Below are 24,642 nucleotides of genomic sequence, written 5' to 3'. Positions count from 1 at the left end.
AACAAAGTTGTCGCAGGGCACTTTACAGGAACATTCACATACATAGAAAAGTCAATAAGTAAAGTTCTCTATCTAAGAAAGTAGCAGACAAGTTGAATCTTGGCTTCGTTGCAGTCTCCCATCCTGAGTAAGCACAACGGCAACAGTGGAAAGGAAAAACGAAAGTTATGTATGTAACTACGGTTTTATGAATCCCGGATGGCTGCCAGAGGGCGGTGCTGAAAGCACTGAATGTTCCCTTCGCGCATGCGCTGTTCGAGTAATAATACCAACGAAATCACAAGGGTGACATGGATGACCAATCAGAGGCTATATAGCCTGACCTCATCCGCAGCTCTGGGACACATCAAGGTTTTTCTACCATCAACTTTTATTATTTTGATACTTTGAAAGTAAGACTGACTCTCATTCCCAAAGCTGGACAGTAAGGAACCATGTTACAAAAATGAATAACAAAAATCTGTTATTGTAATTAATTGCAAACCTGTTATTTTGAGTTCAGCAAAGCTGAAAGACCCTTTTTATGAGAACCTTTCCATCTGACCTTTGAAATATAACATCTGAAGCGTTATGTGTATCTCTTCCGAAAAGGGAGGATTCGTCCTGCAGTCTTAAGTGTGGGAAAGAACCCCCTATTGTTCCTCAAGGACTTTTTTGCCGTCCCACGGTAGAAATTATTTTTCGGAACAATTTAAATTTCTGAGTTCTCCTGAACACAATTGAATGCTTTGCTGTAAAACTGCTATGAAATAACTTGTTTACTTCCTTTCTCAGTTCAGTACTCAGTTTAATCATATATAAGAGAAATTAGATGTAAAAACTGGTAATCAGAGGTTTCAACTGTTGTTTGTACAAGCTTAATGAAAATGTTTATGGATGAGTAAAAACTGCTTAGAAGTTTTGATTATCCTGCTGTTATATTGAGTATTTACCAAAGCAGAGTAAATTAGCCATTTATTTTTTTATAATGCTATTAAAGTTCAAATGAAACAGTAACCTAAAACAAAGGTCCACCCTTTCTGTTTTGATTGAGTCGACCATCAATATTGTAATGCCCTCTAAGTCAAAAAAAGTTATTCTGACGTTTAGTTTAGAGCAGTCTTGGGGAAGCTTTTGAAGAAGAAAGGTCAAGCAATCAAAAATTTATGCCAGAAGATAAGAAGTTCATGCAGAAAAGAGACAAGTGTTCCAGAGATTTGTCTCGTGTTTCAAGGAAGCACCAAAAGGTTCCTTGTCACCAGAAGGAGAAAACGCAGCCCTCCGGGAGCCCATCAACTGACCCCATTGGGAGCCAGATAACTATCGACTCCAGATTTCAGCTGATGTCCAGTATCGAGGGATATCCCACCTTTGACACTTAACTCATCTAAAGAGAGTCCCTGGTAACCCTCGGGCGGTTGAACTAGAACTTCATATTGGTAGGAACAGCTGCTCCTTCTCTCTGCTGGTGTCTGATGCCCAAGATAAGAAGTTGTCCAGTCTAAACAAAATTCATCATAAATTAGAATTAAGTTTTCCTAAATTGACAAATCACATCTAGTCAAAACACTTAATTTAGTTAACTTTACAGATGATAATTTACTCTGCTTTTGAACCTCATAATTCACCATATTAAAGTTTATAAGATAATTCCATAATCTCTTCTTGTGTTGTCAATGTAAAGCCATTATTCATTCTTCAGCTGTACTTATCATTTTGACCACTTATATTTACCAAAATCGATAATAAACCTCACAAAATTGTACTTTGACTCAAAGCGTTTTATTATATATGACATTTGAATTTAATACGAAAATAACTCACTAGAGCACGAAAACTCGAGTCTGATTTAATAATTTTCTTGCTTAAGAACCGAAAAGCAAGTGGTGCCCCTTTCAGTCCCTTTTAGTTCATATCTTAGATGTTATTACTGTTTTTCTTATACATTTTATTGTTGGATGTAACTGGGACCTTGTGTACATAATTTCGCTCCATCACATGTACCACATGAGGTGCGAATGACAATAAAGAAACTCTGACTCTGACTTTCAGAATAAAATTACTAATAAAAATTCAATGATCTGAGGACCCTTTCCTCTACATAAATTGGTTTCCCCGTGCGAGACCGTATTCTAAATTAAATTGTCATATAATTAATACGCTAAAAACATTGTGGTAAATCTTTTAGAGCTGAGTATTTTTTTGTCAACAATTATAACAGATACTTTTAGACTGGAAAGCTCACGGCAAGCGAGCTACATTGTTTCCAGGTTAAACCCCATCTTTTAAAGAAGCTTAAAAGTTTTATAACTCTGCTGAACTTTTGGACTCTTCAAAAAATGGTAATATTGGACTTTTTGTGTATGTTGGACACTTAGGTGGGTAGTGGATGCACGAGCCATCTTTTTGTGTTGTAAAAGATTGTTTGAGAAACTTCTAAAAGCCAACTCCCTTGATTTGTTGTGCATGCATTATTCTGAATATATTGTTGTAATCGGCCGACGAGAAAAGGAGATTCTGACGCCTGCGAGTCCTAGGGTTAGAGACTTTTCTCTTAGGATATTTCAGAGTTACCGCGAGTCCCAGTAAACTCTGAACGATATCCTGACACACTCTATGTTAGTGTTTTTTGGATTAGCTACCCAAGAGCTTACCCCTGAGTTTATAAGCATAGACTCAGGCAGGAGATTGTTAACTTTCCTTAGCGGATCTGCCACGATCTGCTTCAAAAAGTGAAAGTTGTCCAGGACCTATGGTCGGAGAAAACGCTGTTCCGTACGGTGACCTGAAGTGGTTGCCCAGCAACCGGTGTTGTTCATGAACATGAAAATCTACCGTTCGGATTTGTTACTCTGTGATTAAAGTCACGGAGAGTGTGTTAAAACTTAACCTGTGTTTTTGTTGTGGAGTAAAAAAAACAAACGCCTCAGGTTGTGTTTTTTTTTTAACTTGGTTTTGAAGCTGTTTAAATTAAGTTCTGTGCTGCATTCAAGAGCTACACGCTTCCCACGGCTGGGTGGATGAATTGCTCTGAAACGCATGTGCAGTGTAGCGAGATTTGAAAAGCTGTGTTTTTGCTGTGTAATGCTGCTGGTTGATGGAAAATGCTGTGTTAAACTGTTGCTCTGTTTTGGTTGAATGCTAAAAGGTAAAAACACTACCCCATCCTACTTCTTTGGCCAAGAGAAGACCTCATCTTGTCGTCATTTTGAGAAGTACACTTTATAAGCAAAAGGAGAGGTCGAATTTCATCACAGACCACCCTCCTTTCCTAAAACACCACCTTGTCCCAGCACTTAAAACTGATTGCCCTCCAGTGGTCAAACCAAATCTTACACCTCATGATTTCTATTTTTTTTTTTTAACTTTTCATCTTTTCAAAAACTTTAAATTACACAAAAACAGTGAACACTTAATTCTTAAACCAAACAGGTTAAGACTGAATTCACCTCACCCTGCTTTGTATATTTTAACATTTATCAGCATATACACCTCAAACTTGTAAATTAATATAATCATTCTTAACTTTTAACAATTTTGCTGGTAAAGGTAAACAACCATTTGTGTTCCAAATCTTTCAATTGTTATCCAATCTTAATTGCTTAATTGCTATTGAATTGTGTTATCTTTGTAGCTTAAAAGTTAACTTGTGAAATAAATAGTTGTCATTTTGTTGTTTTTGTTGAAGCTTTTGTTAAAGGTTAAACAGCCAAGAAGCTTCCCTTAACAACTGAATTCTTAACAAACAAACTCAAAACAATAACAGTTAAATTCTGTAACCAGTTAACTAGCTATTCAATACAGATAACACACACTAATTAAGATACAGTTAAATTTAACACTAACCAAAACTTTGTTCATTTGTGTACATAAAAGATCATGGCTGAAAGCCATCCAGACGATTTAACCGACATGAGTAATTCTGAAGAGCTTGTCCCAGAAGACCCATTTATTTTATTGACACAAGCCCTAGAAGATCTAACCTCAGAAACAATCCTAATTATCTGCACCAAATTAAAGGCCAGTGCTCTAACGAACTTTAACAGATAACAGTTGAGTTAGCAACTGATGTTGTGCTTCACACACCCAAAGGTAATGAGGCCACTAAAACGCTAGGAAGCTTGGCAATAGTTGTGGCCAGACGACTGGAACGAACCCACAACCTGGTCATTCAAGCTGCGGACACTCTCAAAAAGAAAAAGCAAAAGATAGGTCAATTAACAGAAGCAAACAAATCTCTTCAAACACAATATGATAACACGGTCATCAACGAGAACCAAATGAAAACAGAACTATCTGATTTAACACAAAACTTGGACATCCTCAGTCATGCACACACAGAGGTAAAAGATGAACTCGCAAACAACCAACAAATATTGACAGACACTCAAGACAGACTGTGTCAAGAGTTGGAAGCCAAAACAAACATTCACATTGCCCTCTAACAAGCTTACACTGATCTGGACCGTATAAAGATAGAGAACAAAACTCATGTAGAACAATTACGTAATAAAGACAAACTGATACAACAATTACAAAATCAACTTTCCAGGACCCAGAAACATGCTACAAGCTCAACCACTCAGGAACTCCCTGACACAGGTGCAAAATCTCCTCAGGTGAGCGGACCACCTCCTCCTCCAGTGAGCTTGACCCCTCCTCAAGTTTACCCAACACATGTTGATGACCTGGACCAGGCAAGCAGATCAGCAGGGGAGTACGCCTTCAGGCCCAACTCCCCCATGGTAACCTGGATTTACTCTCCAGCTACATCAACAGTCACTAGACTTGACCCCCCTCCAGACCAAAGAGTAAACCGAGCCCAGCATGGTCCATCCGACAGAGAATTGGACAAAATTGCTTAAAACACTACCGGACACTACCGTCCGGGACTACATCTATCTGATTAAGCTGACAGCCAGTAGGGAGGTCAATAAGTTTGTCAACCGTCAACCGACTCACGTACGGACTAGTCTCTTCCTCCTGCGTCAAGCTCTAGAGAAAGAGTTCTCTGACCTTGTCCTACAGTCTGGACTGGCATCAGCCCTTACAGTCAGATAAGGCAGACATGAACCATCAAACAACTACTACTACCGGCTTCTCCATGCTTATTTTGGTTCGCAAAATGAACCTCAGATGGAAGAAGACCCTAATTTCCAAACTCTATTTGTCCATAATCTCCATCCATCAGTTAGCCATCAGCTAGGCATAATGGCTGACCCTCGGACCGCCATGATTCAACAGCTTCGCTATTGGGCCACTTTAGCATTCCAGAAGCTAAAACAGGTTAGACCGGCTGAATCAAACACTGTCCTAACGATGAATACAAGTTCTTTGCCATTAGAACTTGAAGGAACTGGTGCAAATTCTGACTCGCACCGGGAAAAATTTGCACCTCCAACACCCAAATCCAGTGGGACACAACAGTATTTCGGGCCTGACAATCCTCGTCAGGGTAAAGGCCCAAGTAAATATCCAGACTCTTTAAAGAACCAAAACCATCCACGTCCCGACTACTGAAACTACAACAGAGATTATCGGGGGGTAGACACTCCCCAAAATATACCCGCAGATTCACAAATCATGACCAACATTCAAGGCAGACCCACCAGTTTCAGAACCGTCGCGCTCGACCTGAGAAAGAACCAGTCTCACCGCGTGTGCGACATCCTAAAAAGGAAAGAGAGTCAACCAAGCCTCAAGAGGAAGACCTCAGTGGTCTAAGCCCAAAAGATAGGCAGATTGTCATGCGTATACTGGAATAAATACGTAAAGACAATAAACAGAACAAGGCTGACCTTCTATCAATAGTGTCTCTTGTTCCTGAACTTAACAGTCCAACTGTTGCCACTCTATCTTTGGAACCCCAAGTCATAGGGAAAGATACTCAATAGGCAACTGCAGATCGAAGCTCTTCCCCTGTTGCTGAAGTAAAGACCTCTGATCATGACCTTTATGGTTCAGAATCAGAAACGGACCAGTCACACATACAAAGTGCTGTCTTAACAGTCCAAATGAATGTTGACGACCCTTCATTTGAGAATGATGACTCTAGGATTCTGGTGGAACCTCCAGTGCAACAGTTCTTGTGTAACCTAACAAGAAAGTTTTATCTTTCACTGACCCTTGAACAGGTTATGACACATGATGCTCTTCTGGACACTAGGGCAGACAAAACTATAATTTCTGCCACACTATTTGAGAAACTGTGATCAGTGACAAATTGGGCCGGCAGAGATCAGGTGAATGAGACCGCAACGTCCACCACAGGAGGGCCACCACCATTGCACAACCACTGGAGCTGACCCTAGCCCAACGTGACATCTTCTTGTGTTCCCTAGGTCCCTCACAGTCCAGTGAACACTACCTACCACAGGTGTTGAAAGGTCTTGAGATACAGGACTCTCACATGAACAATGTTGTCCTAGCTCTCTGGATGGATAAGCCCGCCATCAGCCATGACCTCTATGATGCCTTGGTGCAGGAACACTGTGACCTCCAGATGGTTAAAAAGTCTTTCCGCTTCCCAAACGCCCCAAAATCTTTTTTGTGTCTTAACAAGTGGGGGCATCTGTGTCCTCAAAGTCAAATGGAATCATAAGAAACTGACCCATCCATTTGTAGTCCCAAACTTGCCTCATGCTGTGTATATAGGCAGTGACATCTTAGTCCGACTTGGTGTTCAAGTGGACACCATCAACAATGTTTTGTGGTCCCTGACAGCTGTCCCTCAGGACGCACTTGTACCCGATCTGGACAATCTCCTATCTGGACAGACAATCCCTGAAGCTTGTCAGGTAGCCAACAGTCAACACATTATGGTACCAGCTCATACTCAAAACAAACCCATGCCATTACATATCCTGGCAGGACAAACTCTTAGCCATTCACAGGCTTTCTTAAAACCTGCCCCACTCTTCTTCGACTTAGGACTTTCATTAGAGGCCACACCCCTTGTGGGCCTCAACTCCAGGACTTCCTGCCTTTCCGTCTGCAACACCAGTGCAGAAGACATCCTGATTCCTAAGGCCACTCCTTTAGGTTGGCTAGTAAGCACTAGCTTCCATGACTTTGAGTTAAATGTACCCATCCTGGGAGGCATTCCAAACTCCCTCCTCCCTGATCATTGTATTGAACAAGTTTTGTATACAAAACCATCCAAAGCCATCGCCCTTTTCTCAATCACTGATTTCGACCGTGACGCCGTTCGACGTGTGGACCTCACCAACAAGGACCAGATGGTGTTGCAAACCTTTGACGTAATGTTGATGAGTACGACCACAGAGACTCCAGACACACCTGTAGAGTCACCATCCTCTGAGTTCCACCCTTCGGTCCGATCACAGATTGAACAAGTAGTTTCCCAAGCCGACACTCTTACCAATGATGAAGAAAGAGAAAAACGTCGCCAAGTTCTTCTCAAATACGAAGAGTCCTTCTTAGTCGACTCTTTGGACTGTGGTTTGACTTCAATCCACACCGTCCGCATACCAACTCTACCTAATTCTCCTACTTATGTGCGCCAGTACAAGATTCCTTTGGCAGTCTATGAGCCCATACAAGAAATCATTGACAACCTTTTGGAGAAAAGAATAATCAGGCCATGTAACAGCACTTACTCTGCACCTTTGTGGCCTGTTCTCAAACCCAATGGAAAATGGAGACTCGCCATCGACTACCGAAAGCTGAACCAACAGGTTCCTCTTTCCAGATGGCCGATGACTCAACTCCAACAAGAACTTCCTAAGGTGATCAACGCCAAGTACTTCTCCACGATTGATGTGGCTTCTGGGTTCTGGACGATCCCAGTGCATATCAAATATCAGATCAACATAAATTGGCGTTCACCTTTGCCAACCGCCAGTACACCTTCACTAGGTGCCCCTTTGGCTATGCAAACTCACCAGCTGAGTTCAACATCTTCTTAAACAAGGCGTGTCCAGATGCAGGGGAATGGGGAACCTTCATCTACGTAGATGACATCCTTCTACGCCAACCCACGTTTGACTCTCCCTTGCTGTTGGTGCAAAGATCTCACTTTTTAAGTGTCAGTGGTGCAAAGCTAAGGTGGAATACGTTGGTCTACTTGTCAGTCCTGATGGTGTGCAACCCCAACTTAGTAGAACCCAAGGCCATGCCAACCTTAGGACACCCTCCAACCTCAAAGAACTTCATAGTTTCCTTGGTGTTTGTAACTACTCATGCCAGTTCATAGAGAACTAGGCTGATCTGGCAAAACCTTTAGCCGAACTCAAAAAGGATGTGCCTTTCCAGTGGTCTGATGTACAACAGCAAGCCATGGATGCCTTCAAGGCCAAGCTGTGCTCAGCACCATGTCTGGCATACCCCAACAGTGACAAAGACTTCCACCTTGAAGTGGGGTTTTCAGCTCACTGCTTGAGTGCTGGTTTGTACCAACTCTATGACCAAGACAAACGTGTAGTAGCCTACGCCAGCAAAACCCTGGCAGGACCAGAACTGAGATACTCTGACTGTGAGAAAGCACTGTTAGCCACTGTGTGGGCAGTGAAATATTTCTCTAACTACCTAGGTGGACGAAAGACTATTGTGGAAACACAACACCAACCAGTAACTTTTCTTAACAGCCAACATATCAGAGATGGTGTGGTGACAAACGCACGCGTGGCTTCATGGCTTATGGCCTTGCAGAGTTTTGACATAGAAGTTCGCTATGCTCAAAACAAGAGAACCCCTCTGGGTACAGACTTGGCAGCCTGCCAACAGTGCAATCAGGATACCCCTTTGGTACAGACACCTGTCAAACATGCCACTGCCTTTGAAGACCCACATCATCAATACATTGATGAAAATGTTTGTAAGGACATGACAACTGTAAATGGTAAATGGACTGTACTTATATAGCGCCTTTCTACCTTAGCGAGATACTCAAAGCGCTTTACACTACAATCTGTGTCCTCATTTACCCATTCATACATCATTCTACTAGATCTCTACAAAGCTAATTGAACAATTCATTCTAAAGAGACTAATCAGAGCTTTTATCACATTCATACACCGATGGGACACACATCAGAGGCTATGAGGGGTTCAGTGTCTTGCCCAGGGACACTTCGACATGTGACTGCTGTTGGATTTGAAACCCCAACTCTTGCATTGGAGGACGACTGCTCTAATCACTCAGCCACAGCCGCCCTATGTGTATGTGGATGGATGTTCCTTCCACCACAACACTGTTATCAAAGCTGGTGTTGGTGCCGTTTGGCTCCACAGTGGTGAACAACACACCTTACATTTTAAACTAGGCCCACAATCATCACAATACGCTGAAATTGCAGGCATATTGATAGCATTGCAAACCACAGTAAAACACTGTTTATTCTTTGGTGATCTGCACAGACTCCAATTATGCACACCTGAGTTTCTCTTGTCACCTTGCTGCATGGAAACGTAAAGGCTTTCTCACGTGCAACAATAAAGCAGTGAAACACAAGGACTTGTTCATGGCATGTGATCACTTGGTGACATCTCACAACCTACAAGTCTTTTGGAAAAAGGTCAGAGGCCACTCACGTGTGCCAGGACAGGACAAAGAGCTTAACCATCTCGCAGACTCGTTGGCAAAAAGAGGTGCCATAAATGGTACCCGGTGATCTTTCGACCCCTCTTGGCTGCCTGCTCATGTCCCAGACCCTCCCTCTCCTGGCTACTCATGCCAGTTCATGAGTAGCTGGCACTGCCATCTCTGGCAGTGTGTACTCTCACACGTTCTCGTGCTGAAGCTTCCACCTCTACTGCTCCACAACCAGTGAACAACACAGTTTCAGTGGAACCTGCATTTACGGACAAAGACCTCATGGAACTTCAGTCTTTGGATCTAGCCATCGGGAAAATGATTCAGTATCTGGCTGATCCAGACACTAACATTCCTTCTTTGACCGAACTTGACTCTGACCCTGAACTGTGTACTCTTTTTAAGGTTCGCTCACACCTGAAAATGGTCAAAGGCATGCTCGTCTTTGCTCCTGATCCAACATCTTCACCTTCTTTCGTTGTGCCTCGAGACCACAGGGGTGTGATGCTGGTTCATGCCCATGACCTTCTGTCTTCAGGACACAAAGGCGTCAAAGCAACTCTAAATGCGTTAAAGCAAATTGCTTACTGGCCAGGGATGCGCAAAGATGACTACATCAAAGGATGTTTGGTTTGTTGTCAATTCCAACTTGGAACACCCCTTCACAGAGCACCATTGCAAAACAGAGGGATCACCTTTCCATGGTCCGATTTACAGATCAATTGGGTAGGACCACATACGGAGGAAATAAATATTTCTTCACTGTGACCTGTGCGTTCACCAAATGGGTTGAATGCCTACTGGCAGCAAATGACACCGCAGACACCACTGCTTATCTACTGATGAATAACATCTTCACACGGTTCGGACTTCCCACTCGGGTCAACTCCGACAGAGGTACACACTTCACTGCTGAAGTGATGCAGAAACTTGGGCAAATGTTGGGAGTCAAAGTCAATTTCCATATTGGCTACTATCCCCAAGCATCAGGCCAAGTTGAGCGATACAACAGAACAGTGGTCAGTATTCTTAAGAAGTATGTGTCCACCAACCACAGAGACTGGGACATCAAGCTGCCCCTGGTCCTAATGGCCATTCGGTCAACCCCACATCAGTCCACTGGTATCTCTCCCTTCGAGATGATGACCGGTCGAAGATGACCCTTCCTTTGCACTTACTTTACCAACCTGGTGAAGCCAATCTACACAACTCACCAGTACATGAAAGATCTGAACCAACACCTGAAACAACCAATAGCAGCTGATTAGCATCTCAAAAGCTCAAATAATATCTCAACTACAACCCCAAATCTCAAATGAGTTGAAAAGGATGTTCTGTGGATGCATTCTCATCTACCTGCCAGCTGTGCTTGAGTGCCTGACCACTGAGATCCTGGAACTAACAGGAAATACGGCTCATGACAGCGGAAGGACAGGATCGTCCCTCGGCACCTACAGTTGGCTGTCCGCAGCGACGAGGAGCTCGGCAGACTGCTGGGAGGAGTGGTCATCGCTCTGGGAGGAGTTCAGCCCGGCATTCGGTCCCCTACAGCCCGGGGAAACCAAGAGGCCAGCTGAGTCTAGGTGGACGGATCGGATGGCATCTGCAGCCAGTTTCTTAGGATCCACTGTGGGATGGACCTTTACAAGAGATCCTTCCTGCCTACAGCCTCAGTATTTATAACATCTCTTAATGAAACGAGGATAACGAGTTACAACAACAAATGATTTTCCTTTGGGATTAATAAAGTATTTTTGAATTGAATTGAATTGAAAACCACTTTTGCGTTCGCTCAAAAACATCTTAACAAGACAGCTGAAGGGCGCAAAGCCTACTATGACCAAAAAGCCTCCTATGAAGAACTCCAAGTGGGGGAAAAGGTCTGGTACTACATCTTCGCCCCATCTACTGGACAAAAAGCTTCCAGAGCTGGAACGCTTGTCCGCAAACTACTTCCAAGGTGGACTGGACCACACCTGATAACGGACAAACTGTCCCCAGTTGTGTACCAAATCAGGATCAGCAGAGGTCAGAAAGAACCTGTCTTCAAGTGGGTCCACCGAAACCAGATCAAGCCACACAAGGCTCAAACAAAAACAATCAACAATACAGAATCTATAGAAGACTAAAAACCAAATCCAAATGAACCACTAAGAAATTACAACACAATTCCTCTAAACAACACCTTAGATTACAGATTTGCAAAATTAATCTTACCTCACACAAATAGGCAATGTATAACTTGTAGTGTTGGGATAGGCTAGGTTAGCTTCAGAGCTTCACTACAGTCATATTTAAATAATGGGTTCTCTCTTTTTCAAGCTACTTACAGATATGTGACAGAGGTACTGTGCGTAGATGGTTTAATCAGTGACATGAGACGTTAATTTTCTTTGACCCATCAAAATAAATGTGGTCATTTATTAACAGAATCAAATTTAACATCAAAACATTGTACACTTGATTAGACTGGTCTGGTTCTGATTAATAAAACTTGGCACGTTTTACTTAATAAAAACAACAGACATTTCTGAAGGCATCTGGATTAATTACTGGCAAATAGAAGTTTAAAGATGGGAAATATATGGAGGAAGATTTATGTCTGTAGACCAGAACAACATGCTCCTTTCAAGCGCAGTTCGCCCGCGGTACACTTGTAGTGAAGCTCGTGACGACTCTTTACCTTGGCAGAGGATGGGTCCGCTGCGGTCAAGAGGTCCCTGGCACGCTACCTTTCAGCGTCTCCTCAGGGCGGCTGCGACTCGGCAGAAGTCGTGAGATACTCCGTTCTACAGAACAACTTCCCCAGAAGTTGTAGGGCATTCGCCGGGTAGAGCCACAGCAAGGCGTCGTGGCTCCTGCAGAGATGGGTGGCTCCATCAGACTGGAAAACCGAGTCCGAAGTTCCACTCAGCAGTGGAAAAACTCCAGAACTACGCCACAGTACTCCAGAAGACTCGAGAAGACTTCAGAAGACCTCAGCCATTACTCCAAAGACTCAGAAAAGACTGAGAAGAGGTCAGAAGAGACAGACAGTTCTAGGAAGTGTCGACTTTTAAAGCGTTCTGCTTCCGGTCACTTTTAGTAAGTCCTGATTGGTTGCTTCAGCAACCAACAGGGGTGTGGTTCTAGTGACGTCAAAGGGGGTTTTCAAGTCAAGAAAACAGCAGAAATGTTTAGGAACAGACAGAGAAATGTTTTGGCGAAGTGACTAACACTGCAGGTGCCAGTTCTCTTGTTTACTGTCTGAGAGCTTTAAAAACACAACAGCTCGTTCCAACAACTTGTTTTTGACTGTCTCCGACTTTTGACCGACATCACTCTCTCATTTCAGACAGAAGATCAAAAAATGCATAATTACTTGGTAAAATAGACATTTAACTTGATTTCTAATTTGAATGAGGATTAAAAAATCATTAATACTGTTTCACAGTTGATTTAAAATGAGTTGTTCACTTCAACATTTAAAAATGGTATGAACTAAACACACTTTTGATTATCAAGATATTGTAAAATAGTAATGATAATATAAAAAAGAGAGTGTTCTTTCAATTGATTAATTCAGGATACAATTGTATTTCTGGATTCAAATCAATGAAATAACAGTTCATGTCCCATGAAGGTCTTCAGAGGCAGGTTTTGGTCGGAGGCCTAGTCCACTACAAACTCTAAGATCTAATAACAAACTTTACTCAAACATAACAATCTCCTTGACCACTGGATTGCACCAAAGTATGATTATTTAACATGAAAGTCACAATTCCCTTGAAAACATATTGCAATTTGGTGTAACCACCTACGACTAGAAGCCTTGTGCTAATGTCATCCCATATCTGTTCCCCTCAGGACCAGACTGTTATAGAGGTTGATAATGCTCATGCTCAGTTGATCACCACACTGTTAACTAATATGCTTAGAGAGATCGGATCCTCCATTGACACTTTAGCTATCAGCCGATTTCCTCCGTACTTCCTCCGTCTCTCAGGACATGGTTCAAGAAATCCTTACTACAGCTACCACAGAGAGAGTAACAACAATCCATGCCAACCTAGCATACACAATAGATAGCTCAATTCCACTTCACTCGACCCAGAAGCCCATGACATAGTGTTCCTCATAAATCTACCCATTATAACTACAAATAATGTTTTTAGGCTAAAAGACATTAAACTATACAACAAGAGAGACTTAAACGAGTCGACCAGCTCATATGCATTTGGTCCAAAGCCTTCTCTCAAGAAGGCTTTGGACGTTGCACGTTCGTGGTGAGACGTATTGTGTCATTTCCTGTTTGTCTGGTGGTAGTTGAGTGAATTGTTTGCTCGAGTCGTCTCTGTTTTCTGGATTTATCTGTCTTTTGCACAGTTTTTCATTCTAGTTCACAAACACACTTAGTACAGTTGTTTTTCTACTGTTGGATAGTGCTTAAAACACCTCTTATCTTTCAACACTTCTCGGTTTTTATTGGTGTATTTGGCTCTGCTAGCTCTTGCTAGCGTTAGCTTAGCATGGCTGCTGCTTCTCTCCCTGCTTCCTCTGTTTTCTCTTGCTCTGTGTGTCAGATGTTTAGTTACTCCTCTGCCTCCTTTAGTGGTAATGATACATGTAACAAATGTAGTCTTATGGTAGCTTTGGAGGAGAGGCTGTCTGAACTGGAAGCTCGGCTCCGTGCTGTAGATAAACCAGTAACTAGCCAGGTCCCCTTAGACGGCGCGGAACCACAGAGGCTAGCTCCCATTAGCAGTCCTCCAGCAGACCCCGAACAGCCAGGACCCCAGGCCGGCTGGGTGACGGTCCGGAGCAAGTGTAGTGCTAAGGCTAAGCTCCCAGTTCACCACCGACCCGTTCACGTTTCTAATAGATTTTCCTCGCTCAGTGGCACACCCGCAGAGAAACAGACCCTGGTTATTGGAAGCTCCATAGTCCGAAACGTGGCTTTAGGGACTCCAGCGGCCATAGTCAAATGCATTCCGGGGGCCAGAGCGGGCGACATAGAATCTTATCTGAAACTGCTGACTAAGGCTAAGACTAAATACAGTAAGATTGTTATTCACGTCGGCGGTAATGACACTCGGTTACGCCAATCGGAGGTCACTAAAATTAATGTTGCTTCGGTGTGTGACTTTGCTAAAACCACGTCGGACTCTGTAGTTTTCTCCGGCCCCCTCCCCAACCTGACCAGCGATGACATGTTTAGCCGTATGTCGTCGTTTAACCGCTGGGTGTCCAGGTGGTATTCTGACAACGACGTGGGCTACATAGATAACTGGAGTTCTTTCTGGGGAAAACCTGGTCTGATGCGGAGAGATGGCATCCATCCCACTTTGGACGGACCCGCTCTTCTTTCTAGAAATATGGCTGATTTTATTTATCCCCCAAATTATTGACAACCCAGGGTCCAGTCCAGGAAGCAGAGTTGTAGTCTTCCACACCTCTCTGCTGCTGCTCCTCTGTTACCCACCCACACCCACATTGAAACAGTGTCAACTCGCCCACGGCTCAAATTAAATAAACAAAAAATCAGCTCTAAAAATATAAACCATAAAAATCTGATTAAAATAAACAGTTACTTTACCAGAGCAAAATCATAAATTCATTAAATGTGGATTATTGAACATCAGATCTCTTTCCTCTAAATCCCTGTTAATTAATGAACTGATAACTGATCATCACATTGATTTATTCTGTCTGACAGAAACTTGGCTACAACAGGAGGATTTTGTTGGTATAAATGAATCCACTCCTGTTAATTATTTAAATTTTCATGTTCCTAGAACAACTGAACGAGGTGGAGGAGTAGCTTCTATTTTTCAGTCAGGAACAGAACAATCACTTTTGAAAAGTAAATCAACATTTTACATACATGGAGAAAAGTCAGGAAAACTACTGGCAAATCAGTTGAAGGGTGCCACGGCTAAACAAATCATCCCTAAGATCCAATTAAAAAATGGCACCATAACTCTTGATCATTTACAAATTAACAGAGCATTTAAGGACTTTTATTCCCATTTATATACTTCAGAATCCCAAACCAACAAAAATTTATCTTCTCACTGTTTCGAAAAGACCAATATGCCGAAACTCACACCTAACCTGAAAGATGCACTAGAAATCCCAATATCCCTGACAGAAATTGTGTCAGCTGTATCGGTAATGCAGTCTGGCAAATGTCCGGGCCCTGAGGGCTTCCCTGCTGAATTTTTAAAGAAATTTTCACCTTTACTCTCCCCACTCTTACACTCGGTTCTCTTAGGAGTCATTTTACCAAGGATCCTTTCCAAAATCTTTCTTAAAGGCCTGCATTACCCTCATTGCAAAGAAAGGAAAAGATCCAACTCATTGTTCCTCTTATCAACCAATCTCCCTTTTAAATACAGATGCAAAAATCTTAGCCAAAGTTCTTGCTCAAAGGTTGGAAAAGATCCTTCCTTTCATCATATCAAAAGATCAGACTGGATTCATTAAAGGCAGGCATTATTTTTTAATATCAGGCGCCTTTTGGACATTATTTAGTCTCCTTCGGATACCGTCCATGATTGTGTTATCTCCCTTGATGCGGAGAAAGCATTTGATCGGGTTGAATGGGACTACTTTTATTGTTCTTGACAAAATTGGTTTTGGCCCTCATTTCAATACATGGGTGCAATTAATTTATTCACATCCCACTGCAACCATTCGTACCAACTCTCAGATATCGAAACCATTCAGTCTATATCGAGGAACTCGTCAGGGATGCCCACTGAGCCCTCTGCTCTTTGACCTGGCAATTGAACCTCTTGCCACTGCTTTGCGGTCCTGTGACACAATTTCAGGAATCTGGAGAGGTGATATGGAACATAAGGTCTCCCTTTATGCTGATGATCTTTTACTTTTTATCTCTCATTCGACTGACACATTGCCTTCCGTTCTATCATTGCTTAAGGAATTTGGAATAAATTCTGGCTACAAATTAAACCTAAGTAAAAGTGAAATTTTCCCTATTAATACCCTAGCACAGACTCTTGACTTCAGTAAATTGCCTTTTAAAATTGAGAAGATAAAATTCTCTTACCTGGGTGTTACAGTTACGAGGAGGTATAAAGATTAATATCAAGAAAATTTTGTCTCTCTGTTGAGTCAGACAAAGCAGGCATTATCCCGGTGGTAACTGCTTTCCACATCCCTCATAGGCCGTAGTAACTCAGTCAAGATGGTCACTTTACCTAAGTTTCTGTATCACTTTCAAACTATTCCTGTTTTTATCCCTGGTTCATTCTTTGTGCAGTTAGATTCCATAATTTCATCATATCTGTGGCAGGGAAAACGTTCACGCTTAAATAAGACATATCTCCAAAAAAAACAAGGCCGCAGGCGGTCTTGCCCTTCCAAATTTCCGTTTTTATTATTGGGCAGCAAACTTGCACTGTCTAGCATTCTGGTCATTCTATTACAACAGGCCTGACTGCCCGGACTGGGTAGCGATGGAGTCACAGTGCTCTGGGAAATGGTCCACCCTGGCTTTCTTGGGATCCCCATTCCCGCTTCCACCACTTACAACTGTTATAAACCCAGTTATAAAACACTCACTAAAAATCTGGGCACAATTTCACAAATGTTTTGATTTCTCTAGTTTCTCTCTCTATAGCCCTATCATGTCTAACCAACTCTTCAAACCCTCATCTCAGGACTCTGTTTTTAAAAAATGGCAGAGAAGGGGTATAGTACGCTTCAATGACTTATTCTTCAATAACATGCTAGCTTCATTTCAACAACTATGTGAAAAATTTAGCCTTCCCCAGTCCAATTTTTTAGGTATCTACAAATACGGCACTTTATTACTCTTTATCTGTCCACCCTCTCCATTTCAACAGATAGCAGTATTGTTGACACTATTCTTTCTTTAAACCCAAATAAAAAACATTCTATTTCATTAATTTATAGTAGACTATTGGATTTGAAGCGTGCTTCCTCAGATAAAATCAAAGCTGCTTGGGAAGGGGATCTTGGCTCCTCGATTTCAGAGGACTCCTGGACCTCCATACTCAGACTGGTGAGCTCCAGTTCTCTCTGTGCTAGACATTGTCTAATACAATTTAAAGTGGTACACAGAGCTCACATCTCTAAACTGAAATTGTCCTCTATGTATCCTGATGTTAGCCGGTACTGTGTGAGATGCAAACATGCTGAAGCCTCTCTCTCCCATATGTTTTGGTTTTGCTCATCTCTGAACAAATACTGGCAGGAAATCTTTCAGACTTTATCACGTGTACTAGATACATGTCTGAGCCCTGATCCACTGATTGCTCTGTTTGGTCTTGTAGAGGACATGACAAATCTAAATAAAAACCAACAGCACGTAATATCGTTCACCTCTCTCCTGGCCAGACAAGCCATTTTGCTCAGGTGGAAAGAACCGTCTCCACCCACTCACGCTCAGTGGTTGGCTGACATCATGTCCTGTTTAAAGCTGGAGAAAATCAGATTCACACTCCAACAGAAAGAGGGTAAATTTGAGAAAGTTTGGGGACCTTTCCTGAATCTATTCCAGTCTCTTTGATAACACAACTCATTCATGGTAATGCAGTCTCTTGGCTATTTTACTTTTTATTTATTTTTTTCCCTTTCTTTTTGGCAGTGATTGGGGAGGGATTATTTTCTTTTCTTTGGTGTGGATTATAATGTAGATGATGCAATTCAGATCGACTTAGTCTACTAATGTCTTCACTAATGGTTACATGCAAATGCTTCATTAACATCTTTGCTGTTTAATGTTTTTGTTTTTTGAAAAAATGAAAAATTCAATAAAAAAAGATCTGGAAAAAAAAAAAAAAGAAATTTGAAGCCATCCAGGCCTTAATGTCAACCAGACATTTTAACAGAGGGTGAATGGAGCAAACACTTGCTGGTTTCACAGGTAGGTAGATCTGACAGTCATCAGCATAACAATGGAATGAAAGACCATGTTTCCTCAGGATGGACCCCAATGGGAGCAAATAAAGTGAGAACAGAAGGGGTCCAAGAATCGAACCCTGTGGGACCCCACAAGAAAGAGGTAATGAGGCGGATACATTATTACCAACCTTGACACAAAAACTCCTGTCACTCAGGTATGAGCGGAACCATTCTAATGCAGCACCTGTAATCCCAACCCACTATTCCAGCCGTGGTATGAGGATACTGTGGTCAACAGTATCAAACGCAGCAGTAAGGTCCAGGAGCACAAGTACCACAAATTGACCAGAATCATTTGATATCATAATATCGTTACAAACCCTCACTAATGCTGTTTCAGTGCTGTGGAGTTGCTTAAAACCAGACTGAAAAATCTTAAAAATTATGTTCTCATTCAAAAACTTGTTTAATTGAATGAAAACTATTTTCTCCAGGATTTTGGACAGGAAGAGAAGTTTCAAGATTGGTCTGAAATTTGAGCAAGTTGAAGGGTCAAGTACAGGTTTCTTAATTAACGGATGAACTACTGCATGTTTGAAAACATCAGGAACCACACTTGTCACAATACTACTATTTACAATAGTAAGAACAGTTGAAGGTTGAAGAGTTAAATATCCAACAACTCTTGGCTGGAGCGAGGGATTTAGACTCATGAATAACAGAGGTTTCGAATGAAATGGGTTTGTGATCTGAAACAATAGCATCCCCAATTTCCAGATTAACCACAGATAAACTGTGAGACAGAACTAAATCAAGTGTATGGCCCTGTTGATGAGTTGGACCAACAATATTTTGCACAAGGTTGAAAGATTGGATCAAATTTAGAAACTCCTGCACTAAAGGCTTTTCAGGGCAGCAAACATGTACATTAAAGTCCCCTAGAATCAAGACACGGACGTAATTTGAGCAGTATTCCAGACAAAAAGTCCGAAAATTCGCTTATTAAGTTTTTGTTGTACGAGGGTGGTCTGTAGATCACGCTGCACAGTGTCGGGTTGGAGCAGCCCAGCTCAAAATACAGCAGTTCAAAACACTGAAAAGCTACAGCCTGTAGCTGTCTCTAGTTCCAGAGTTTAAAAAAAAAAACCTGTTAATAATCCATCACCCCTACAAGAAGCCCTTGGAGCATTAAAAAAAGGCACAATCCACCGGCAAAAATTCAGAAAAAACACAACTCACCAGGGACGAGCCAGGTCTCTGTAACAAACATGAAGTCCAATCCATTGGAGCAGAAAAAGTCGTTTGATTAATGTTTTATTTGCCAGCGACCTCGCATTCAGCAGAACAATCTTAGTAGGACCAGTATCTGAAGGAAAAGCTGAGCACGGAGCACAGATCAGCTGTTTTAGATTTTTGGAGTTTAAACCGCGCCTCCTAGGACCAGAGACGCAGCAGCTGTATGCGCGCCCGCGGAGCGGGCCAGTCTCGACTACAGGGATCTGGCAGGACCCAGCAGGATCAGCGAAGCACCCGTACAGGCGAATATCCAGTAGATGGTCGGTAGGAGATGATGCAGCAGACAGTCAGAAGTTGGTTAAGTTCCACTGGAGACGGCCAAAACCGCCGCGGCTGCACGCACCAGGCCCGGCCACCTGTAGCAGGCTGGAGTTGAGCGGGTCAGCGAAACATACGGATGAACAGTTTAACATCTGATGGTCAGCAGCAGATGACGAAGCAGCAGCCAGCTTGATGCTGGCTTTAATCCGCACGAGACGGTTGGCACGTATTCCACGGCGCCTGGAGCGATGTCTTCAGGTGGGCAGAAACGCCGCGTGCTGCAGGTAAACAGGGACATCAGCAAGCAGAGGGGGTGGGGGTCCAGAGCCCCGATCAAAGTGGTCGAACAAGGCGAGGTTTGCAGTAGATAACTGTATATTTAAAAGTTGTTGGCAATCATAAACAAGCAGTGAGTTGATGTCACCGAAGAAAAATGACAAAACCAGAAAAAAAACAATCAAAACAGACGAGAGGTGAACAGCAAGCTACCAACACCAGCGCCATCTTCCCGGAACAGCAGAAATTCCTTGAATTAAGGCTAAACCGTTGCGGCCCCTAGAAAGGCGAATACGCTGCTCCGGCCAACAGGCAATCGGGCCTCCGACGACGGTGAAAAGGTCCAAGGGCTGAAGCCCTGGATTGAACCATGCACGAGAAGAAAAAAGGAACAGAGCCGCGGATGACGCCAGGCTACATAGCCTCTGATTGATCATCCATGTCACAGTTGTGACTTCGTTGGTATTACTACTCGAACAGCGCATGCGCCAAGGGAACATTCAGTGCTTTCAGCACCGCCCTCTGGCAGTCGGGAGGGATGAAATAGAACTCCCTTTTAAAAGGAAGAAACCTCCAGCAGAACCAGGCTCAGGACAAGCGGTCATCTGCTTTGACCGGCTGGTTTGAGAGGAGAGGAAGGAGAGACAAACAAACACAGAATGGTAGGTCCAGAATGGACCATGATAGGGGGGCAAAAAGAGGTATGAGGGTTTACAACGAGACATTTAACTGCTGCAGAGGGTCAGCCATTATCAACCTATCCATTTGAAATGCTCCAGTACCTGAAGCCCTCTGAGACTTGGTTTCTCTGGGAATGATGGGTTCGTTCTCCTCCAGGTCGTTGTCTGACTTGGACTCATCATCAGACCAGGGATTTCTCTTCTTCACCTTCTTAACTGAAGCACCTTTGGGTGCAGGAGGTTTTCTTATCCTGGGAGCTCCTGTAAGGCAGCGATGAAGATGAAGATGAGTTATTCAGTAATGAATGAAAAGTTCTGCAATTTGTATGAAAACCACTAACCAGGCTCCTTCTTCTCTTTCTTCACCCGTGGAGCTTTAGGTTTGGATACAGAGTTTTCTCCAGTTGTTCCCTCCCCACCCACACCGTTATCTTCAAATTCCAGCTTTACAGCTAAGTTCGAGTCGCCCTGATGATGGAACAGGTTTAGTTTGGCATCACCAGAATTAAAACCAGAGTTAAAGTAAACCCACCTTCTTTTTTTTGGTCAGTTTTTTAGCTGCATCAGATTTGATTGGTTGCGTTGGAGGATCCACCCGGCGGCCAAATGGTGAAGGCAAGGTCTCCTCCAGGTTCATCTTCTTCACTTTAGGTTTACCGACTTTACCCTTCACCAATTTGACGGCCTTTCCTAAATTTAGCTCTTCTTTCTCCTGGGCCTCCACATTCTGTCAAATAAAACAGAAATAAAACTATGACTATCTTTTGAACTACAATTAGAAATAAAGGTGGTGAAAGCAGCCAACAAAAACTAGTTTATTAAAACCATGACACCAGGAAATAATGACTAATTGATGAACAATATCAGAACATTTGAATCCTTTCATTTTCTTACATGTGAGGCTCCAGGTCTCTTCAGCTCTCATCATCTGGACTGTTAAGATTTTTAAAGTATACTAGACTTTAGATCAGAAGTGCCACTGCCTCAGGGTTGTATCTCACTGGACTGACACTTTTGGAGACTCAAACTTATGAGAAAATGTGAATCTTCCATTAGAGTTTCACGAAATCCTGTTTCTGTGACCAAGGGGCCAGTGTGCCAAGGCACCTTGACCTGAACAGCCAGTTTTGGAAAACTGTGGCCTGCTTTTATGTGCACTGCTTGTAAAACTGTATTCATGCACAATACTTAGCTGCCCTCATATTTATTATTCAAACTGTTGAAGCACACTTTAGAAATGAAAATAGGCAGATTTGGCCCATTATTTTAGTAATTACATTTCACTGGTGTGATGTTTAGGTCTGTACATGTTTTCTGTCAGACAAGTGCTTCGTGCTGCTGCTGTTCCCTGTATTGTTTTTGTACTATTAGTGTTTAGTGTATTCTTAGTTTAGAGTCTTTCTTAGTTTATAACTTAGATCATATTACTGTTTTTCTTTACAATTTATACCTTTACTGGATGTAACTGGGATCCTGTGTACACAATTTCGTTCCACCACATGTACCACATATGATGCAAATGACAATAAAGAAACCTTGACGTTATGAAGGGGACAAACTACAGAAATTACACCTCTACAATAAAATAATAACTAAAAACTGCATATGTCGCATTACACGCCTGTCAACAAACTATCATATAAATGGACTGTACTTGTATAGAGCCTTTATATCTTATCAAGATATTCAAAGCTCTTTACAACAATCTGTGTCCTCATTTACCTCCATACACACATTCATACATCCCTCTACTACACACACACACACATTCACAGCACTCTACTACACACACATTCATACAACACTCTACTTGGGCTGAGTACCGAACAGAGGTTCTTTTATGGCACCGACCGAACTGCACCGGTCGGTGTAAGGATTGAAACGTCACTCTTCTTTCGGTGTCAAGTTTCGGTATTGGCTGTAATGTGTCACGTGGTTTCAGCACACTGGCAGGTAAAACACCAGACATATGACAAACAGACTACGTGTTTACACCCTGAGCTGTCATACCTAATCTATGTCTAATGTATGTCTATGGTGCTGGTGACGCCCACAGACGGGGTTCACGTGTGCAGCGCGTGTTGTCGAACGGCTTCAATTTATGAGCAGAAAGTTGTTCCGTGTTTTTCTGCAAGGAGAGAGGAGGACAGCAGCCTCCTCCCTCCTCCTCCTCCTCTCAGCATTAAAGGCAGCCTGTGAGTGTTAGAGAGCATGAACGTCCTGATTCATTATGTCCACGACCGGACTCTTCATCAAAGAACTCCGAGGACGGCTCTGTGTCTGTGTTTCAGTTGGTAAGTTTACGTTTGTTAACGTTACTGCAGCTTAACATGTACATTGCGGTGAATTAAACTATGATTCATGTAACGCTAACTTTTTAAGATATTAGTGTGTAAATTTATTTTATGGGTATCTACAGGTATGTAGCTAGCTAAAATCAGAAGCTAACTAAAGATTGACAGTAACAGATAAAGCTTAGCTTGTAAAAATGTGCTCATCCATCCAGTCAGCTGCTTAAACAGTTCCCTAATGTTCACTGTTTATGTTAATGTTCTCCTCACAGGAGCCTCTGACCCTGATGTGAGGACGACAAAAGAAACGCGAGGAAGGGGCCACAGGACAGTTACAAACTTTGTTAAAAGTTTGCTGCTTTTTCTACAGTGGAGCTGCATGGTGTTGGTAAGTAAACTGTAAAGGATTTTGTTGACCAGTTGAGCTTTTATCTCTCAGCCTAGATAATGTTTTTTGAGTAATAATAACAAAACCATGTTATTGTTGATGTTTTGTGTTCTAATGTCAATTAGGGAGATGATCAGAGCCCTAAACCCCAGAGAACCACAGAGAAGATTCAGGAAGAGACACAGAGGTACAGAAGTCTGCATCAACCCTAACCTCAGTGAATCCAGTGACCTGCTGATGGGATGTTGGGGACAATATGTCAGTGCTATCAAACTTGGCAACCAGGTATCTGTGTGTGCAACAATCATCATCTACAGCTTCAGAGTGAACATTTTCTACTGGTGGAGACACCATCAGCCAGGACCGGGCTTGTTTGTGTCCAGAGAAAGAAGACATGTTGACTTTGCTGAAGAAAAACTGTTAAGTGAAAAGGTCCTCAGTGTGTAGCACTGCTTGTAATTGTTTTTTTTAACTAGAAATTATTTGTTTATTTTTATGTAAGAAAACTGCTTAGAATAGAAAAATACCAAAGTTAAGAAAAGAAAACTCACGATTTGTACTGTAATGTGTAACGTAATTTAATTCTTGTTAGAATTAAAAGTAATTGCAAAATTGATACCGAAAAAAGAACCGTCCAGGAACCGACACCGAAGTGAAGGTACAGACACCGATTTTTTTTAGAAAGGTACCCAGCCCTACGCTCTACTACACACACATTCATACAACACTCTACTAAACACACTTTAATACAAAACTCTAATACACACACATTCATACAACACTATAATACACACACATTCACACAACACTCTACTACACACACATTTACAACACTCTACTACACACATTCATACAACACTCTACTACACACATTCATACAACACTACTACACACACATTCATACATCAATCTACTAAACACACATTCATACAACACTCTACTACACACACTTTTACAAAACTACTACACACACATTCATACAACACTCTACTACACACACATTCATACTACACTCTACTACACAGATTCATACAACACTCTACTACA

At 42.3% G+C, this 24,642-nt stretch overlaps 1 protein-coding gene across 1 annotated transcript in view; it reads right to left on the bottom strand.

Moving 5' to 3' along the window:
• top2b (DNA topoisomerase II beta) overlaps positions 1-24,642 on the bottom strand; it is a 198,753-nt gene that overhangs the window by 12,628 nt on the left and 161,483 nt on the right. The window contains exons 28-30 of the mRNA XM_037693118.1: positions 21,449-21,643; positions 21,258-21,384; positions 21,019-21,177 (exon numbers count right to left, since the gene is read on the bottom strand). Coding sequence (XP_037549046.1) covers positions 21,019-21,177; positions 21,258-21,384; positions 21,449-21,643 — 481 coding nt within the window. The remainder of the gene's footprint in view (positions 1-21,018; positions 21,178-21,257; positions 21,385-21,448; positions 21,644-24,642) is intronic.

The sequence above is a fragment of the Nematolebias whitei genome, chromosome 19 (assembly GCF_014905685.2).
Source record: "Nematolebias whitei isolate Nwh7 chromosome 19, NemWhi1, whole genome shotgun sequence".
Classification (NCBI taxonomy): Eukaryota; Metazoa; Chordata; class Actinopteri; order Cyprinodontiformes; family Rivulidae; genus Nematolebias; species Nematolebias whitei.
Note: the sequence above shows the minus strand (reverse complement) of the source record. Positions and strands in the feature narration are given on the sequence as shown.